This window comes from Abramis brama (genome assembly GCF_963993115.1).
Source record: "Abramis brama genome assembly, chromosome: 24".
Classification (NCBI taxonomy): domain Eukaryota; kingdom Metazoa; phylum Chordata; class Actinopteri; order Cypriniformes; family Leuciscidae; genus Abramis; species Abramis brama.
The window spans coordinates 24,094,501-24,109,475 of NC_139986.1; the positions used below are offsets into that span (position 1 = coordinate 24,094,501).

General features: G+C 36.2%; 1 protein-coding gene across 4 annotated transcripts in view; it reads right to left on the minus strand.

Annotated features, from left to right (window-relative positions):
• Positions 1–678: 678 nt before the first annotated feature.
• The window catches only part of slc4a2b (solute carrier family 4 member 2b), a 45,648-nt gene continuing 31,351 nt past the window's right edge, over positions 679–14,975 (minus strand). For all 4 annotated transcript variants that reach the window (XM_084102853.1, XM_084102854.1, XM_084102852.1 and 1 more), the window contains 17 exons: positions 12,983–13,119; positions 11,583–11,763; positions 10,615–10,750; positions 9,966–10,164; positions 9,313–9,418; positions 8,862–9,046; positions 8,493–8,709; positions 7,659–7,865; positions 7,135–7,283; positions 6,555–6,749; positions 6,241–6,474; positions 6,048–6,137; positions 5,482–5,648; positions 5,006–5,259; positions 4,043–4,212; positions 3,724–3,897; positions 679–2,894 (listed from right to left, as the gene is read on the minus strand). In XM_084102853.1, the coding sequence (XP_083958979.1) occupies positions 2,814–2,894; positions 3,724–3,897; positions 4,043–4,212; positions 5,006–5,259; positions 5,482–5,648; positions 6,048–6,137; positions 6,241–6,474; positions 6,555–6,749; positions 7,135–7,283; positions 7,659–7,865; positions 8,493–8,709; positions 8,862–9,046; positions 9,313–9,418; positions 9,966–10,164; positions 10,615–10,750; positions 11,583–11,763; positions 12,983–13,119 (2,882 nt within the window). In that variant the 3' untranslated portion in view covers positions 679–2,813. The remainder of the gene's footprint in view (positions 2,895–3,723; positions 3,898–4,042; positions 4,213–5,005; positions 5,260–5,481; positions 5,649–6,047; positions 6,138–6,240; positions 6,475–6,554; positions 6,750–7,134; positions 7,284–7,658; positions 7,866–8,492; positions 8,710–8,861; positions 9,047–9,312; positions 9,419–9,965; positions 10,165–10,614; positions 10,751–11,582; positions 11,764–12,982; positions 13,120–14,975) is intronic.

The following is a 14,975-nucleotide window of genomic DNA, read 5'->3' on the forward strand; positions in this document are numbered from 1 at the left end:
TTGAAATTCAGCTGTAGTAATGAGGATTTGTTTGTCGTTACCGCACACACTAGAACCAGAATATAAGTCTAATTAATTCAATTAAATTTGCACATTGCTCAACTAGTCATTTTGGGCCATGGCAGAAAAGTTAATTGATTCGTATCTGCCAAATGGCTAATGATAGCTGTGTGTGTATATATATATAATATAAAAAATTAAATGTATTCCTGTGATCAAAGCTGAATTTTCAGCATCATTACTCCAGTCTTCAGTGTCACATGATCCTTCAGAAATCATTCTAATATGATGATTTGCTGCTCGAAAAAAATTATTACTTTATATTTTGTGGAAACGGTGATACTTTTTTTTTTTTCTGGATTCTCTGATGAATATACAGTTGAAAAGAACAGCATTTATTGGAAATGCAAATATTTTGTAACATTAGAAATGTATTTACTGATTCACTTCTGATCAATTCTTATGCATCCTTGTGGAATTAAATATGAATTTCTTTCAAGAACAAATCTTCCTGACCGCAAACTTTACTAAAATTGTTTTCTTTTTTTGCAGTACTGTTTGTTAAGTCACTTTTTCCTAAAGTTCCAGTGAAAAATAAAAAATAAAAAATAAAATAAACCAAAGCAATTTTAAAAACTGAAATATAAATACAAAAACACAAAAAATATGAATAGCCAATTTAAATAGAAAAATCAACTTTATTGGCAATATTTGGAATTTACTGTAAATATTGCATTATATACAGTGGAACATTTAAAAATCAAATATTCAACAAATAAAAACAAAATGCATTAAAAAAAGATGTCCACAGATGGTAAATGACCCTCACTTCCCTTTGCCATACTTTTGTAACAAATATCACCAGACTTTAAAATGACCAGAATGTTCCAGCATTAACCTTCATGAACCGCCTTCATGAACCCCGTAAAGCATCCATAATAAATACCATCTACAAAAGTGCTGCAGAGAATCCACACAGTACAGATCCAAAACCTGCATTCATGCAGAACCTCAAAGTGCTGCTCTACCATCTGATTTCCCAGAGTTCTGCAGGCCTAAACGTGTCTAGAAGCGAATCCTGGAACCAGTCGCTGAACACGGGCAGAGGGAATGTCCAAGATCAACAACGGTGACAAAGTACAACGTACTGAAGGTCCTGATTCACTAAACGACGACACAGACAACATTTTATAAAAATATTCTCAAATCAATCGCATGTACGCTAACCAATTCCTAGTCGAATAAAAATAACCTCTACACAATTTCATTTTGAGTTTCATTTCAGTCATTAGTTAAGCGCATACATAAGCTAATGCAATATAAAACTTGCATAATAAGTTCCTATAATTAAAAGATCCTAACATACATCCGATTCTGGAATGTAAATAGCGCTCAAATGAGCTAAAGCACTTGTTTTGTAGCATGTTTAAAGCACAATGGTGTGATCAAATCCGGGAATTAAAGAAAGCCAGAACATTCCAAATAAATGTGTACTAAAATAACAAACATAACACATGATTAACTGAATTATTTAACCGTAACTAAATAATTAAATTTGTTAATTTCATTCCTATGTGCGCACCAAATATTGTGAAAGTGAAAGTGCAGTAGTTGAATCTTTTTAGTGCAGATTCACCATCTAACTGACCAAATAGTGAAGCAGTGGGATATTAGTGAACGATGGGGGAAAATTAGTGATATTATACAGGAATTCTGTGGCAAAATCCCTCATGAACTGACATAAATAATACGGTTCCCCTGTTAAACGCATAAATAATTAGTAAGTAATCAAAATCTATACTGTGTATCTGCTGAGAACTGGTGTTGAAAAGAACAGGATTCTGTTTTAGTGTTAATTCAACGTTGTATGTGGAAAGACTTTAAAAATGTGCATTTCCCCAAAGCATTGTTTGCCAAATAAGGACACAAGTTCAGTTGAAATGTGTTGGTAACGATGGAACTTGTGTGGCTTATCAGGTCAACATGTTTAGTTCTTACAAACGAACCGTTATAAACTGAATGCTACAATTTTGGGATCATCTGTAGGGACGCTCCCGTTCTTTTTCTTAAAATGGGTTTTAGGACCCCAAACTAGGTCACTAGTGAATGCATCTGGGATTCAGTAAAACTAATCTGAAAACCGCTCATGATCACCAAAATTGACACCAAATTCATCCTCTCAAACAGTTCACTCACTTTGATCGCGTTTGCTCCATGAAACGATCAATATAAAATATACTACAACTGCACATATAGAGTTTTTGTGAGAGTGTGACTTTCATGCATTATAAAATTGAAAACAACTGTTTGGAAATAGAAAAAAAAGGTGTGAATGCACAGCAACAATAGAAAAAAATACTGTCGGTTGTGATTGTGTTGGGTCATAAATCACAACAATAAAAAATAAGTCAGTAAAACTATTAAAAGCACAGACATACATATGATATAAGATGAAATGGGCCTTGGCAATCTTCCTTGATCATGAATATATTCTAAAAACTACATAAAATATTGCATGGGCCCTGAATGGTGCTGGGAATGTCCAGTTAACCCCATACGATACATTCGTTTTCCTCATAGGCGACAAATGCACTTGGTAAAGGCTAAACGGTGTGATAGCAGCTCAAACCCTCTAAAACAAGTGAAATGATTCTCTGGAAATGCCAGATTTCACATAATATTCTCTTCCTCTACAGCATGTCAAGACTCACTGTGCGATTTGGTTTGTCAAAAGTTTAAAAAGCAACTGTCCTATTGGCCAATAGCCTGACTGACAGGAAGACAGGTGAGAGACGGACAGCTGTGGTCGTGGCTCAGACTGGCATGTGCATCTCTGTGTATTCGTCGTGTCCCTCCTTCTCGTCAAAAGTGGGCTCTGCATCATCAGCGTCCAACTGGAGAGAAGGGAGAAAAGTTACAAAAATAGTACGTTAACATGAATTTGAAAATGACCTACTTTTTTAATGGCTTTTTGTGCATGATTCATCTGTTCACATTATTCCAAAGGGGAAAAATAACGCTCCGTCTCCAAGACGTCACCAAGTCCTCTCAAAATATATATATTTTTTAAATTTAGGAATTAAAATGGGGTTGTGAACACCCCCATTTTACATGTCACCCCAAGACATGTTATGTTTCCTAACTATATATAATTTTGTTAGTTCCCTAGAAGTAGTACATACAGTTTGAGGTCAGTACGATTTTTTAAATGTTTTTGAAAAAAGTATCATTTGCTCACCAAGGCTGCATTTATTTGATGAAAAATATAGTAAAAACCACAATATGGTGAAATATTAAAACAATTTAAAATGACTGTTTTCTATAGTAATATATTATAAAATGTAATTTATTCCTGTGATCAAAGCTGAGTTTCCAGCATCATTACTCCAGTCTTCAGTGTCACATGATCCTTCAGAAATCATTCTAATAGGCTGATTTGTTGCTCAAGAAACATTATTTATAATCAATGTTGGAAAATAGTTAATATTTTTGTGGAAAATGTGATGCATGTTTCTCAGGAATGTTTGATGGATAGAAATGTCAAAAAAAGACCAGTATTTATATGAAACAGAAATCTTTAGGAACACAAATAAAATGTCTTTACGGTCACAATAAAAGTACGATTATTTTTTTTTAAACCAATCTTACTGACCACAAACTTTGACCGATAGTGTATCCCTAAGAAGCAAGCAAAAATGTCTTTATGTGTGCAAAGATCCTTACACACTGCATTTCCCGAGCGCTAAAGATGCGTGACAGAAGAAACATCTTGACAGGGACGGTCATGATGAGAACGAATGGGAAAGCCAGCGACGCCACGGTGGACATGACCACCCAGAGGACAGCGAGACACACCACCTGTATCGCTGTGTACAGATGCATACGCATGGTCCGCACCTGAGGAACAGAGATTTAGTCAAGATATACAGTACAAAAGATTTCTTTACAATATCTGATACCATTACATGTTACAGCCAGTTTTAAGGGAACAAAGAACCAAAATCCTCTTAATTAATAACAAAAACCAGCTTGGGATCCTGACCTTGCGCACGTAAATGTGGTCGGGGTGGTATTTTGGGGGCATCAGCAGGAGCAGGATCCGTTCTGTCAGCTGGATGCCATTCAGTGACATCACACCCATGTACAGGAAGATGCCAAACAGCACAGCGATTGGGATTTGACGGAGCAGATCACCGATTACTATTGAGAGACCTACAGCCAACAAAATTTGCATAATGACTACATTTATAGGCCTTTTCTTCATTAAACTCATGTTAATACATACAACAGTCATTTACACGGATTTATTGTGCATGTAATAAAATATTACACATCTTAAAACAACAAGATACTATGCGTTACCTTGATTGTACCATGGGTAAAGGGTGTTTTTACCCATTTAAATGGTGTTAAAAATCACTGTAATGCTGAGTCAGGTTGCATGCTGTTTTTATAAAACGGTGGCAACAGCAATATGATAAAATACACAAATTTCCAATATATAATTACATTTATCCGATGAGGTAAAAATGATGAGATGAGAAAAATTAATTTTAAATAAATAAATAAAAATGTATTCAAACCATCCATATCGGTAGCACTTTATTTCGATGGTCCACTTAAGACATTCTACTAACCATCTAAGTAACTTTGCAACTACATGTCAACTAGCAGTCATTAGAGTATTAGTAGACTGTCTGCTTAATATCTGCTAACACTTTATTTTGATGCAAAGTTACTTCTAGTCAGTAGAATGTCTAAGTACTGTACATATTATTCCATTAACTATAACATTAACAGTCTACTAATACTCTAATGTGAGAGTTAGTTGACATTATTTGAAAAGTAACCCACAGGGTAACCCACTTACTACTTTATCTGACAATTCACTATTCATCAAGATTGTATTAATCGTTAATGAGATTTATTGATCTTATCAGTAGTTTGTGTTAATCAAGTTGCAATAAAATTGATGATGTTTGGAATTGTCATTGTTGAAACACACCTACAAGTATCGCCACCAGTAACCCGGTCACCCTCTGCTCCTTGACCTCCTGGATTCGAGGTTTGTCTCCTGGGGCGACGGCTTTGCTCATCACGGTGAGGGCGTTGGCATGGGTCACGGAGCGCACGGTGGCCGCGGCCATCCACGGCAGGCCGAACAGAGCGCTGGTGCCGCCCAGAGTCACGATGATCAACAGGTCCAGATGGAAACCAGAACCCTTGACCAGCATGCGCTCTTTCTTACTGACTATCAACCTAGAAGAAGAGAGCGTCTTTAATACTGCCATGATTTAAACGTGGGGAAAAAACAGCAGCATTGCAGTTACATTACAGCTGCAGCTCTATTACAAATTAAAAACCTATAAATAAATAAAAAAAAGTGAAAAGATTTTTTCTAGCACAAAAAATACATTGCAAAATATTTTTTGAGCTCTATAAATGTAATTATAATGATACAAAGCATGGCGATGGACTCACGTGGTGATTTGCGTCTCCATAAAGATGAGGATGAAGACAAGCAGAGCGGGAAGGATACTGGCAAACATCATCCAGATGGGGAACTGACCATCACTGCCCAGAGGATTGACTATCCAACCACGCTTATCAGGACTAGTCACTGAAAAACCTCGCGGGACACTAAGTTTCTGTAGGGTGGAGCATTCATCAGGTTATAAATAAATAAATAACAATAAAAAACATGATTTTTTTTTTTTTTTTTCATGTATTATTTATTTATAATTTACACAGCCCCTAAAGGAACATTGTGATATGTATATATATATATATGTGTGTGTGTGTGTGTGTGTGTGTGTGTGTGTATATATGTGTATGTATGTATGTATTTATTTGTATTTATTGTATTTTTTATTTTACTTTATTTCTTATTTTCTTCTTCAGGAGTACAAATAGTGCAAGTTTATGCAACAAAGCTTAATATTTAGGGTCCCTAGCCTGAAATGAGCAATAGTAATAGTGTTGCTTGACTTAGCAAGCACTATTAATAAATTCAAATCATCTGCTAATTGCTAACTGTCCATCGTCACCTGTGAGTATGTGTCTTCAATGCTGTAGTCTACCAGAACCATGATGAGGATGGCAATAGGAACTCCAAAATCTCCAATAACTCTTCTCAACTGTAAAAAATTAGACTTATTTTAGACAGAAGATGATACATTTCAGCCACATTTTTCTTTGCAATGTGTTAATCACTCAACACTGGGTCAGACGGCATCTTACCCTGCCAGGGAAGAAGGCACTGTTTTTGAACTTGCGCAGGTAGAAGGCGATGAAGAAGGTCCCAGACATGAGCACAAAGGACAGCAGAGCAGTATTAGGTTCACCGACCACCTTCAGCGTCTCCGGCGTACTGCTGTTCGCCATTAATGGACTTAAAGTGCTTGAGTTGTACATTGAATCATTCACATCAACCACCATAGCAGAGCAGCGTTTCAGAGGATGTTCCTGGAATATCTGTGGGATACATCAGCAGTCAAGAGGACTTCATGATTATATATGCAGACGAAACACAATCAAAAGACGATTCAAACTACCTTGATCAGTTTTGAGAAGGTCTCGTAGATGAAGATGAGAGAGATAAGGAATGAGAAGATCTCCTGGGTGAAACGCGAGACAAATCGAACCATGAAGCTGCCTTCAAAGGCCACCATCAACACCACGATGACGATGAGCCAAAAACCGATCCAAACGCGACCTGTCAGGTACTCCATATTATTGCCCTTACAGAACTGGAGAAGAAGAGGACAGAGTGTTTAGCTTTGGGTGAACTTAAACTGAATTAAATAAACACTGAACTAACTTGAGCTGAATAATAACTATTATATTCTGTAGAGCTGCTTTACAGTTGAAGTGATTTTGCTTCATAACTAATGAACTTTGCAACATTCACACAAATAGTGCTGGTTTATGCATCAACTTTCATTATTTATGGTCCCAAAACCTCAAATATGAACAACAGTATTGACTTGGTTTGAAATCATTTGCTAACTGATTACTATATCCATTGTTATCTTTGAGTATGTGTCTTGGAAAAAAAAACAAAAAAAACAAAACAAACTTGACCTTTAACAGCAGGGGTCGTATCTGGTTTAAGGAACAGCATTATAAACTCACAGAGAAGAAGGCTTCTTCAAACACCAGGATTGGTCCAGAGAAGCCCACCACCAGAAGAGGCTGGGCTCCGAGCAGACAGAACAACACACCCTGAACACATGTGGCCACTATCAGCTCCGACACGCCAATGAGCCCTTCAGTCTTCTCACCTGTACACATAAAACAGACCAGAGCTCCTGAGTCATGAATTATTGAACATCGATGTCAGACACATATGCCGCCTGGAGTTCAGGGCATCTAATTTAAAATGCTTATCAGAATCAGAGCCACTAATAGTGTTTATCATGATGAACCTTTTGTTAAATTAACTGGTCACTTACTGGTTACTTACATCTTCATGGTCACTAATTTAAGTCAGTTCTGGATGAAATTTTTACATTTTTTCAAGCAATGTCCGAAACTTCTCATCTTAAACATTCTGCTCAACAGTGACTGATCACATGCATTTAAAATGATTATTTCTGATGCATTTAAGATCTTAATCAATACGTTTCTCTCAGCAAAAGAACATCATCATAACTGACCCAGAAGGCCTCCAAACGTGATGGCAGGAGAAAGAGCAGCAAAATAGATAAAGATGACAGCAGCCATGCACTGGGGGTTCAGCGCATCCTTGAAGTCACTGATGTACTTTGGATAACGGCGCTGGGCGTCACGGATCAGTCCACCAAATAGACGGCCTGTGCGTCTTAAAGGGTCGTCTTCTGGTTTAAAGGGCGCCAGCAAGGCCTCTGATTTACACATAAAGAGAGAATTTGTGATATTATTAATAATATAAAAAATCAAAACAAAAGCTCTACATAAAATTAAAAAACTAAATACTGAAAGCACAAAACTAAAAAACTAAAAACAAAACAAGCACAGAAAAGACATAAGGTAAAAAAAAACCTAAAAAACACTAAAAAAGTCTTCATAAAATAAATACAAAAACGAAATAATAAAACCAAAAGCACTAATAAAAATCAAAATAATCAAAAAAAGAAAACAAATTTGACAAAACAAGCACAAGAGACAAAAAGAAAAACAAACAAACAAATAAACTCAAAACAAAAGCTCTGCATAAAATAAAAAACCTAAATGAAGGCACATAAAACAAAACAAGTACACAAAAATAACATAAAAAACAATAAGGTAAAAACGAAATAAAAAAAACACTGAAAAGTGTCTACATAAAATGAAAAAACTAAATAATAAAAGACAAAATAAAAACACACTAATAAAAAAAGAAAACAAAATTAAATAAAATAACACACAAAAAAAACCCCACACAGATCAAAAGAACAAAGAGATAAAAACCAAAACCAAAGCTTAACTGGAACTAGTCAGCCCAGACTGAATCTACCCGGGCAGATGCAGACCTTTGTCTTCGAGGCTCTTGGGCTCTTTGGACAGCATGGCCCCCCCCTGCTCCTCTCTCTTGCGGAGCATCTCTCTTTGGAAGTGAGCGACGGAGCGCAGGAGCTCTTCCCCGCCCAGCTCTGATGGAGGGAGCACAATACTGAGGTCCAGGAAGCCGTTGATGGCGTTGAGCAGGTCCTGGCGATCGTCTGCCAGATATGCAGCTTCGTGAAATTGCTGGAGAGACATCACATCAAGTTAACACTGGAAATAGGCATTATAGCCAGATTTTTTTGCAACAATGCATGTTTATGATCTTGTGGGTTGGTGAGCTGTCATTTTATTATTTGTAGTTAATTGTATGCTAGACTGAAAACAGCCTTCCTCACTTTGTCAGACATGAGTGTGGAAATGGAACGTCCGATCTGGTGGTAGTCCATGTCGGTGCTGGGAGGACCAAGCAGCACAAAGAGAAACCGAACAGGAACTGATACTTCCAACACCGAGTCCAGTTCTACAGCCTCCTGCAGTCGAACAAATGCCATGGTGGGCTGCTCCAGGAAGTCCACACTGCCTAAGGGAGCAATGAATTTCATTTCCTGCTGTTTTGTGAAATTATGTGCTGATTGTGTCAACTCTATGATAGTCATGTTAGTTCCTGATGCATTTCGTTAATTCGGAATTCATCGTTATTAGCAGCCGGTTCAAATGGGATGAACTGAAATTAATATTTTTCCAAATTCCGTATAATCTAGATTCTAAAATGATTTAGGACTGGTTCCAATGTAGAGATCCGATGGAATTCCAATAGGATTCTTTAACAAGAGAACAACTGCTTACCAACGAGTACGACGGTGGCTTCAGCATTTTCAGGAATTTTCTCCAGAAGCTTAAGTTCATGTTTGGACTTGGATTTGTGCATGCCTATAGGTGGAGCTGAATCTTTCTGCAAATAGTGAAACATAAGACGAATCAGAAAAAAAGACCCCAAAAATATTTTATGTTGAGCAGCGACTGAAAAATTCTAAAGAAAATTTCACATTTGATGTCACAGCACTTCACTATTTTACAGAGTATTTTACACTATTTTATTTTACAGTTGCGTGTACTTACCTAAGAAAGTACTGGTTAATATAAGGTAACTACATGGGTTAAGTTTAGGTTTAGGGGTAGGCTCAGGTTAGTACATAGTTATTACCCAGTTATTGTATTTACTATAATAAGTACATAGTACATGGGGAACAGGACTGTAAAATAAAGTGACAAAAACACATTCAATCGTTAGACAAGAAGCAAAAACATGATTGGTGAATGAAAGATTTTTCACCCCAAAAAAATGAATGAATAAATGAATGAATGAATGAATAGTGAATGAAAACGTGGCCTAGGAACTTTAAGATAAAAAATTGTGGGCTATTATCTGTAAATAGATACAGGCTGCCCTCCTCTTCAACTAAAAACATTATCTAATTGAGACACTTCAATCCAATTACCTCATTCTTCTCTATGTCAATATGAAGAGTGCTGTCTTGACTGGCCCTTGAGGAGCCCATGAGTGGCTCTGTGACGGAGGGTTCGGGGACGGACAGGTGGTTATTGCTGCTCTGGTGATGGGTGATCAGGGAGCCCAGACTGGCAGCCGAGATGTTCCTGGGGAACGGGGAGCTGTGCTCTTTCTCATCGCTCGGGTGACTAAGGGAGGGAGAGCAAGGGAGCCAGCGGGTAAGAGACACTAGAACAGACTGCGAAGGGTCACGTGTGGATCTATATATGGATGGGTGATGTTATGGCGAACAGAAACCATTAGATTATATGAGAATTAAAAAAAATCATATGTGGGATAAAAGAAATTCACATGGAAACCAACATCCTTCTGTCATTTCTTACACCATGTCTACACCAGATGTGAGCGTGACAATATGACAAAAGCAAGTAAAACCAATTATAATCAGTGATGCTGTCTACACTGGATGTGGCGCGAGATGACCTAAATCCTGACAGTTAACTGATGCCCGTTCTATTTCTGACATAGAGCTGGCACAACTTCTGATACGAAGAACAAATAGATTTGCAATGGTCACTTTGTCACGCCTGGAGTAGACATGGTGTTAGATATTGCTTATTGTACAAACTGAGATCTACCTGTGCTTGAGTAAGAGAGCGCGGAGGACATTGGCTCTGTCCTCAGCTTTGATCTGGTCTGAGATGATCATCTGTTCCACCACCTGATGGGAGATACCAGGTAGTGTCTTCTGGTCCAAGTCCAAAAGCACAGCTCCTAATGGGAGGAATCAAAAATAAGGCCATTTCATTTTTATGACAAAATCAAAGCAATCAAAAAAAAAAAAAATATATATATATATATATATATATATATATATATATATATATATATATATATATATATATATATATATATATATATATATATATATATATATATATATATATATATATATATATATAAATTTAAATATATACACATATATTAAGGACACACACATATATACACATTTATATATAAAAACATACTACTAACATAAATCATATACATTACTGTAACTGTATATGTGTATATATACAGTATTTTACAGTACTTTCACACACACGTTTTTACTATAATATATAGTATAATATATAATATTATTTTAGTATACACACATACATGAGCAATTATTAATCTACATTCATGTTTATGAAGATACAGATAACTTTTTTTTGTTCACAATACATTAAAATACATATAACAATTCACATTGTACTTAGGTAGTAGATACATAATATGCATGTTTTATATATATATATAAAATAAAGTATAAGCGATGTGTAGATTTTAGATTTTGGGACTAAATTATATTTTATCCATAATCCACATTATTGCTCACTTTTCTGAAGTACATTTAAATAGTAAAAAAAATTTTTAACAGAAATATTCCTTGAAGTCTCATTTAGTAAAGTAATTACATATTCTAAAAAAAGTAATTTAAAACCATAGTATACTGTAGCAAATCACACTATAAGATTGGTCATGTAATATTACAATATAAAATGTTACAGCTAACCTGACATTTGCCAAACAGAGTTTTATGGAGGTTTGAGCAGGTTCTCACCGTGAGAGATGGTCTTCCTCAGCTCCAGCAGACTGCGGAATGACAGCGAGGCGACGTGTGGTTTCCCCCAGCGGTCCGTTTCCTCCTCCACATCCTCTTCAAACTTGATCCAGCGGGCTGTTTCTCTCCACTGCATCTCCTGGTTTTTATCGATGATCAACTCATTCAGCTCCACAAACACCTGAGGCCAAAGAACATGCAATAAATGAGTGGAGAACATGCAATTAAACCACCTTCTGAATCTGATGAAAACTCCTAAAACACAAATTCATGAAGGGCTTTTCTTTAGAGGAATTTAAGTAGTTAAAGCAACAGACATCATTAAAACGGTACCAGCTATGCATTTAAACCCAAAAACCTTGTACTTCAACTCAAGCTAACATTGGTTTGATCAGCCCAAAATGTGATATCACACACCAATCGATGCATCCAGCATGTGCATGTACACCAACACACCATTGCCTGACCTTCTGGTGTTGAGCAAGCCGCCTGGAAAAGTCTAACAGGACCATGCTGTTCGTCCAGACAGAACAGCGTCAGAGCACGACTGGGCAACGAGACGTCAGGCAGCGGTGTGAACACTGGTGTTGTTTAGAAGAGGGTCCATGAGTACACTCATTTACCCTAATACGTAGCTGGTTTACCTGTCTGGAGGGGAATCTGAGGGCGTTAATAAAACATGACTGACTCTGAAGGCTTGCGGTGTCCAGTTACCCGAGCTGATCTTTTCTTTATTCTTAGGTGTGTGAAAGGGAAGAAGTTCATTCATTTTTAATCAGGTTCTGCCCCCCCAAAATCCTCCTTTTATTTGTTGTGAAGGACAGCGGGCTTGTCAGAAATGATTGGAAATGCAGTGAGCGAGTCTCAATCTGGGAAAAAGGGCGAAACGCGCTGAAAGAACTCATCAGGACTTTGTGAAGGCATCTGTAGAGACATCCAAAACCTAGCTAGTCTTGCACATTGCAACAACTTTGTCCTAAAATCGCAGCCAGAGGGAATGGTGTTGAAAAATTTCCACAGAACTTTTATCTTAAGCTTAAACAAGCGTTTATCTTGACTAAATAGAGACCACATTTCAATAGTGACCAGGATTCCCACAGAGTTGAATCAATCAATAACCATGACTTTTCAATGATCCTTCTGGTTGTTCATGATTACTAATTTAAAGAAATTCCTTTCTTTTACTTTAACACAAACACATTTTATAATTTTGCAAAGCAGAAGCAGAAAGATGGACGTTAACTATAGAAATTCCCATGATGACTTTCCAAATTTGTATTAATAGACTTTTTAATCAATTTTATTTTTGGGAACCTTGGGTTCAGACTAGGTTAATACACTAGCTTCAACCAAAGTTCTCACATCAGCTAGTCAAACTCAGACTGTAGCACAAGTCTCACCTCATGTGGCGTTCGGTCCAGTTTGCGAGTGCGTGTGCTGGGTTCTTTGTGATCTTTGCTGATGTGCACTACTTGACCCTTTGTGCTTTTCCTGACCAGGTGTCGACGCACTCCAGGAACATCTTCAAAACGATGGCCTGGAAGAATTAAACAAAAACGTATATTATTTGTTAACATTGGTTAATGCATTAACTAACATGAACTAACACTGAGAAATATATTCTTACAGCATTCATTAACCTTTGTTAATGTTAGGTAATACAAATGCCCATGTTCATGTTAGTTCACAGTGCGTTAACAGATACAACTTTTGATCTTAAAAATGTATTAGTAAATGTTGAGATTAACATTATGATTAAATGCTCTAGAAGTATTGTTCAATGTTAGTTCATTTTAACTACTTTAGCTAACAAATGTTAACAATTAAAACCTTATTGTGGAACATTGAGGAACATGTCCCAAAATTTTACTACCTATCTAAAGTTTAGGGCTGGTAAGATTTTTTTTTCTTAATGTTTATGAAAGAAGTCTCTTATGTTCACCAATGCTGCATTTATTTAAGCAAAAATTTTTAATTTTTAAAAATTCCTGTGATCAAAGCTGAATTTTCAGCATCATTACTCCAGTCTTCAGTGTCACATGATCCTTCAGAAATCATTCTAATATGCTGATTTGCTGCTCAAGAAACATTTATGGTTATTATCAATGTTGAAAACAGTTGTGCTCGTTGGAAACGATGATACATTTTTACTCAAAATTCTTTGATAAATAGAAAGTTCAAAAGAACAGCATTTATTTGAAATATAAAATATATTTTATATATATATATATATATATATATATATATATATATATATATATATATATATATAAAAAAATATATATATATTTATATATATATATATATATATATATATATATATATATATATATATATATATATATATATATATATATATATATATAAAAAAAAAAAATATATATATATATATATATATATATATATATATATATATATATATAAAAACTTCACCGATCCCAAACTTTTGAATGGTAGAAAGAACTTATCAGATATGGAGATTAACCTGCCATTTATTATATGCCACATGAATACTAAACACGCACTATGACTATACTATAAAATATTTGATCAAATTTCCATGGTTTAAGATTTCCCCAAGGTGCATGTATTCCTCAAATCTGTCAAATGACCACATCAAATGACCAAAAATCATCTTGGCAGAGTTGAGAAGCAGGTCATCGTCTTTGTTCATAACAAGCTCATCAGGGTGAAATTACAGGTTGGGCCAGTTGCCAAAGACATTCAGGGTAAAAAGGTCAGGGCGGGACCTGAAGGGGATTTGACTAACTGGGTGATTGTAGGAACAAACTCCAATCAAGAAAAGAGGCCAAAGCCTTTTCCCACACAGCTACTCTGAGCTGCAAGTTGAAACTCACTAACATTCTTAAGAAAACATCTAAAAAAGCGTTCACACCGACAGTGATTTGCAACAACAGATGAGAGCGACTAAAACCGCTGATGATGCAACAAAGTCAAGCAGAGATTAACATATTATTGTCTGTTAACTGCTGTCAGACATGTATTTGCTTATGAACTGATGTGCCAAAATTTTATAGGTTAAACTAAATGGTAGACAGCAACTGTTTAAGTCCTGTCGTTGAACATATGCAGCAGATGGGCCGAATTAGTGGCCAGCATAGGAAGACAGAGAAAGCTGACGGGGTATATTACAGGAACCGCTGATATACAACTGACGTCTGAGAAAGGTTTGTCTCTCTGGGGCACAAAAGACTCTTGCCGTGAAGCATAGCAGGATGCATGGTACAAATCATTTGAGAGACCATGAAACCAGCGAAAACTCGATCTCACAGAAGACCAGATCATGGATTTTAGTTTACTAGTGCAAAGTGCCCGTGATTTGATTATAATGATAAATTCGGCCAAAAAGAATAGTAGGCTACAAAACTATGT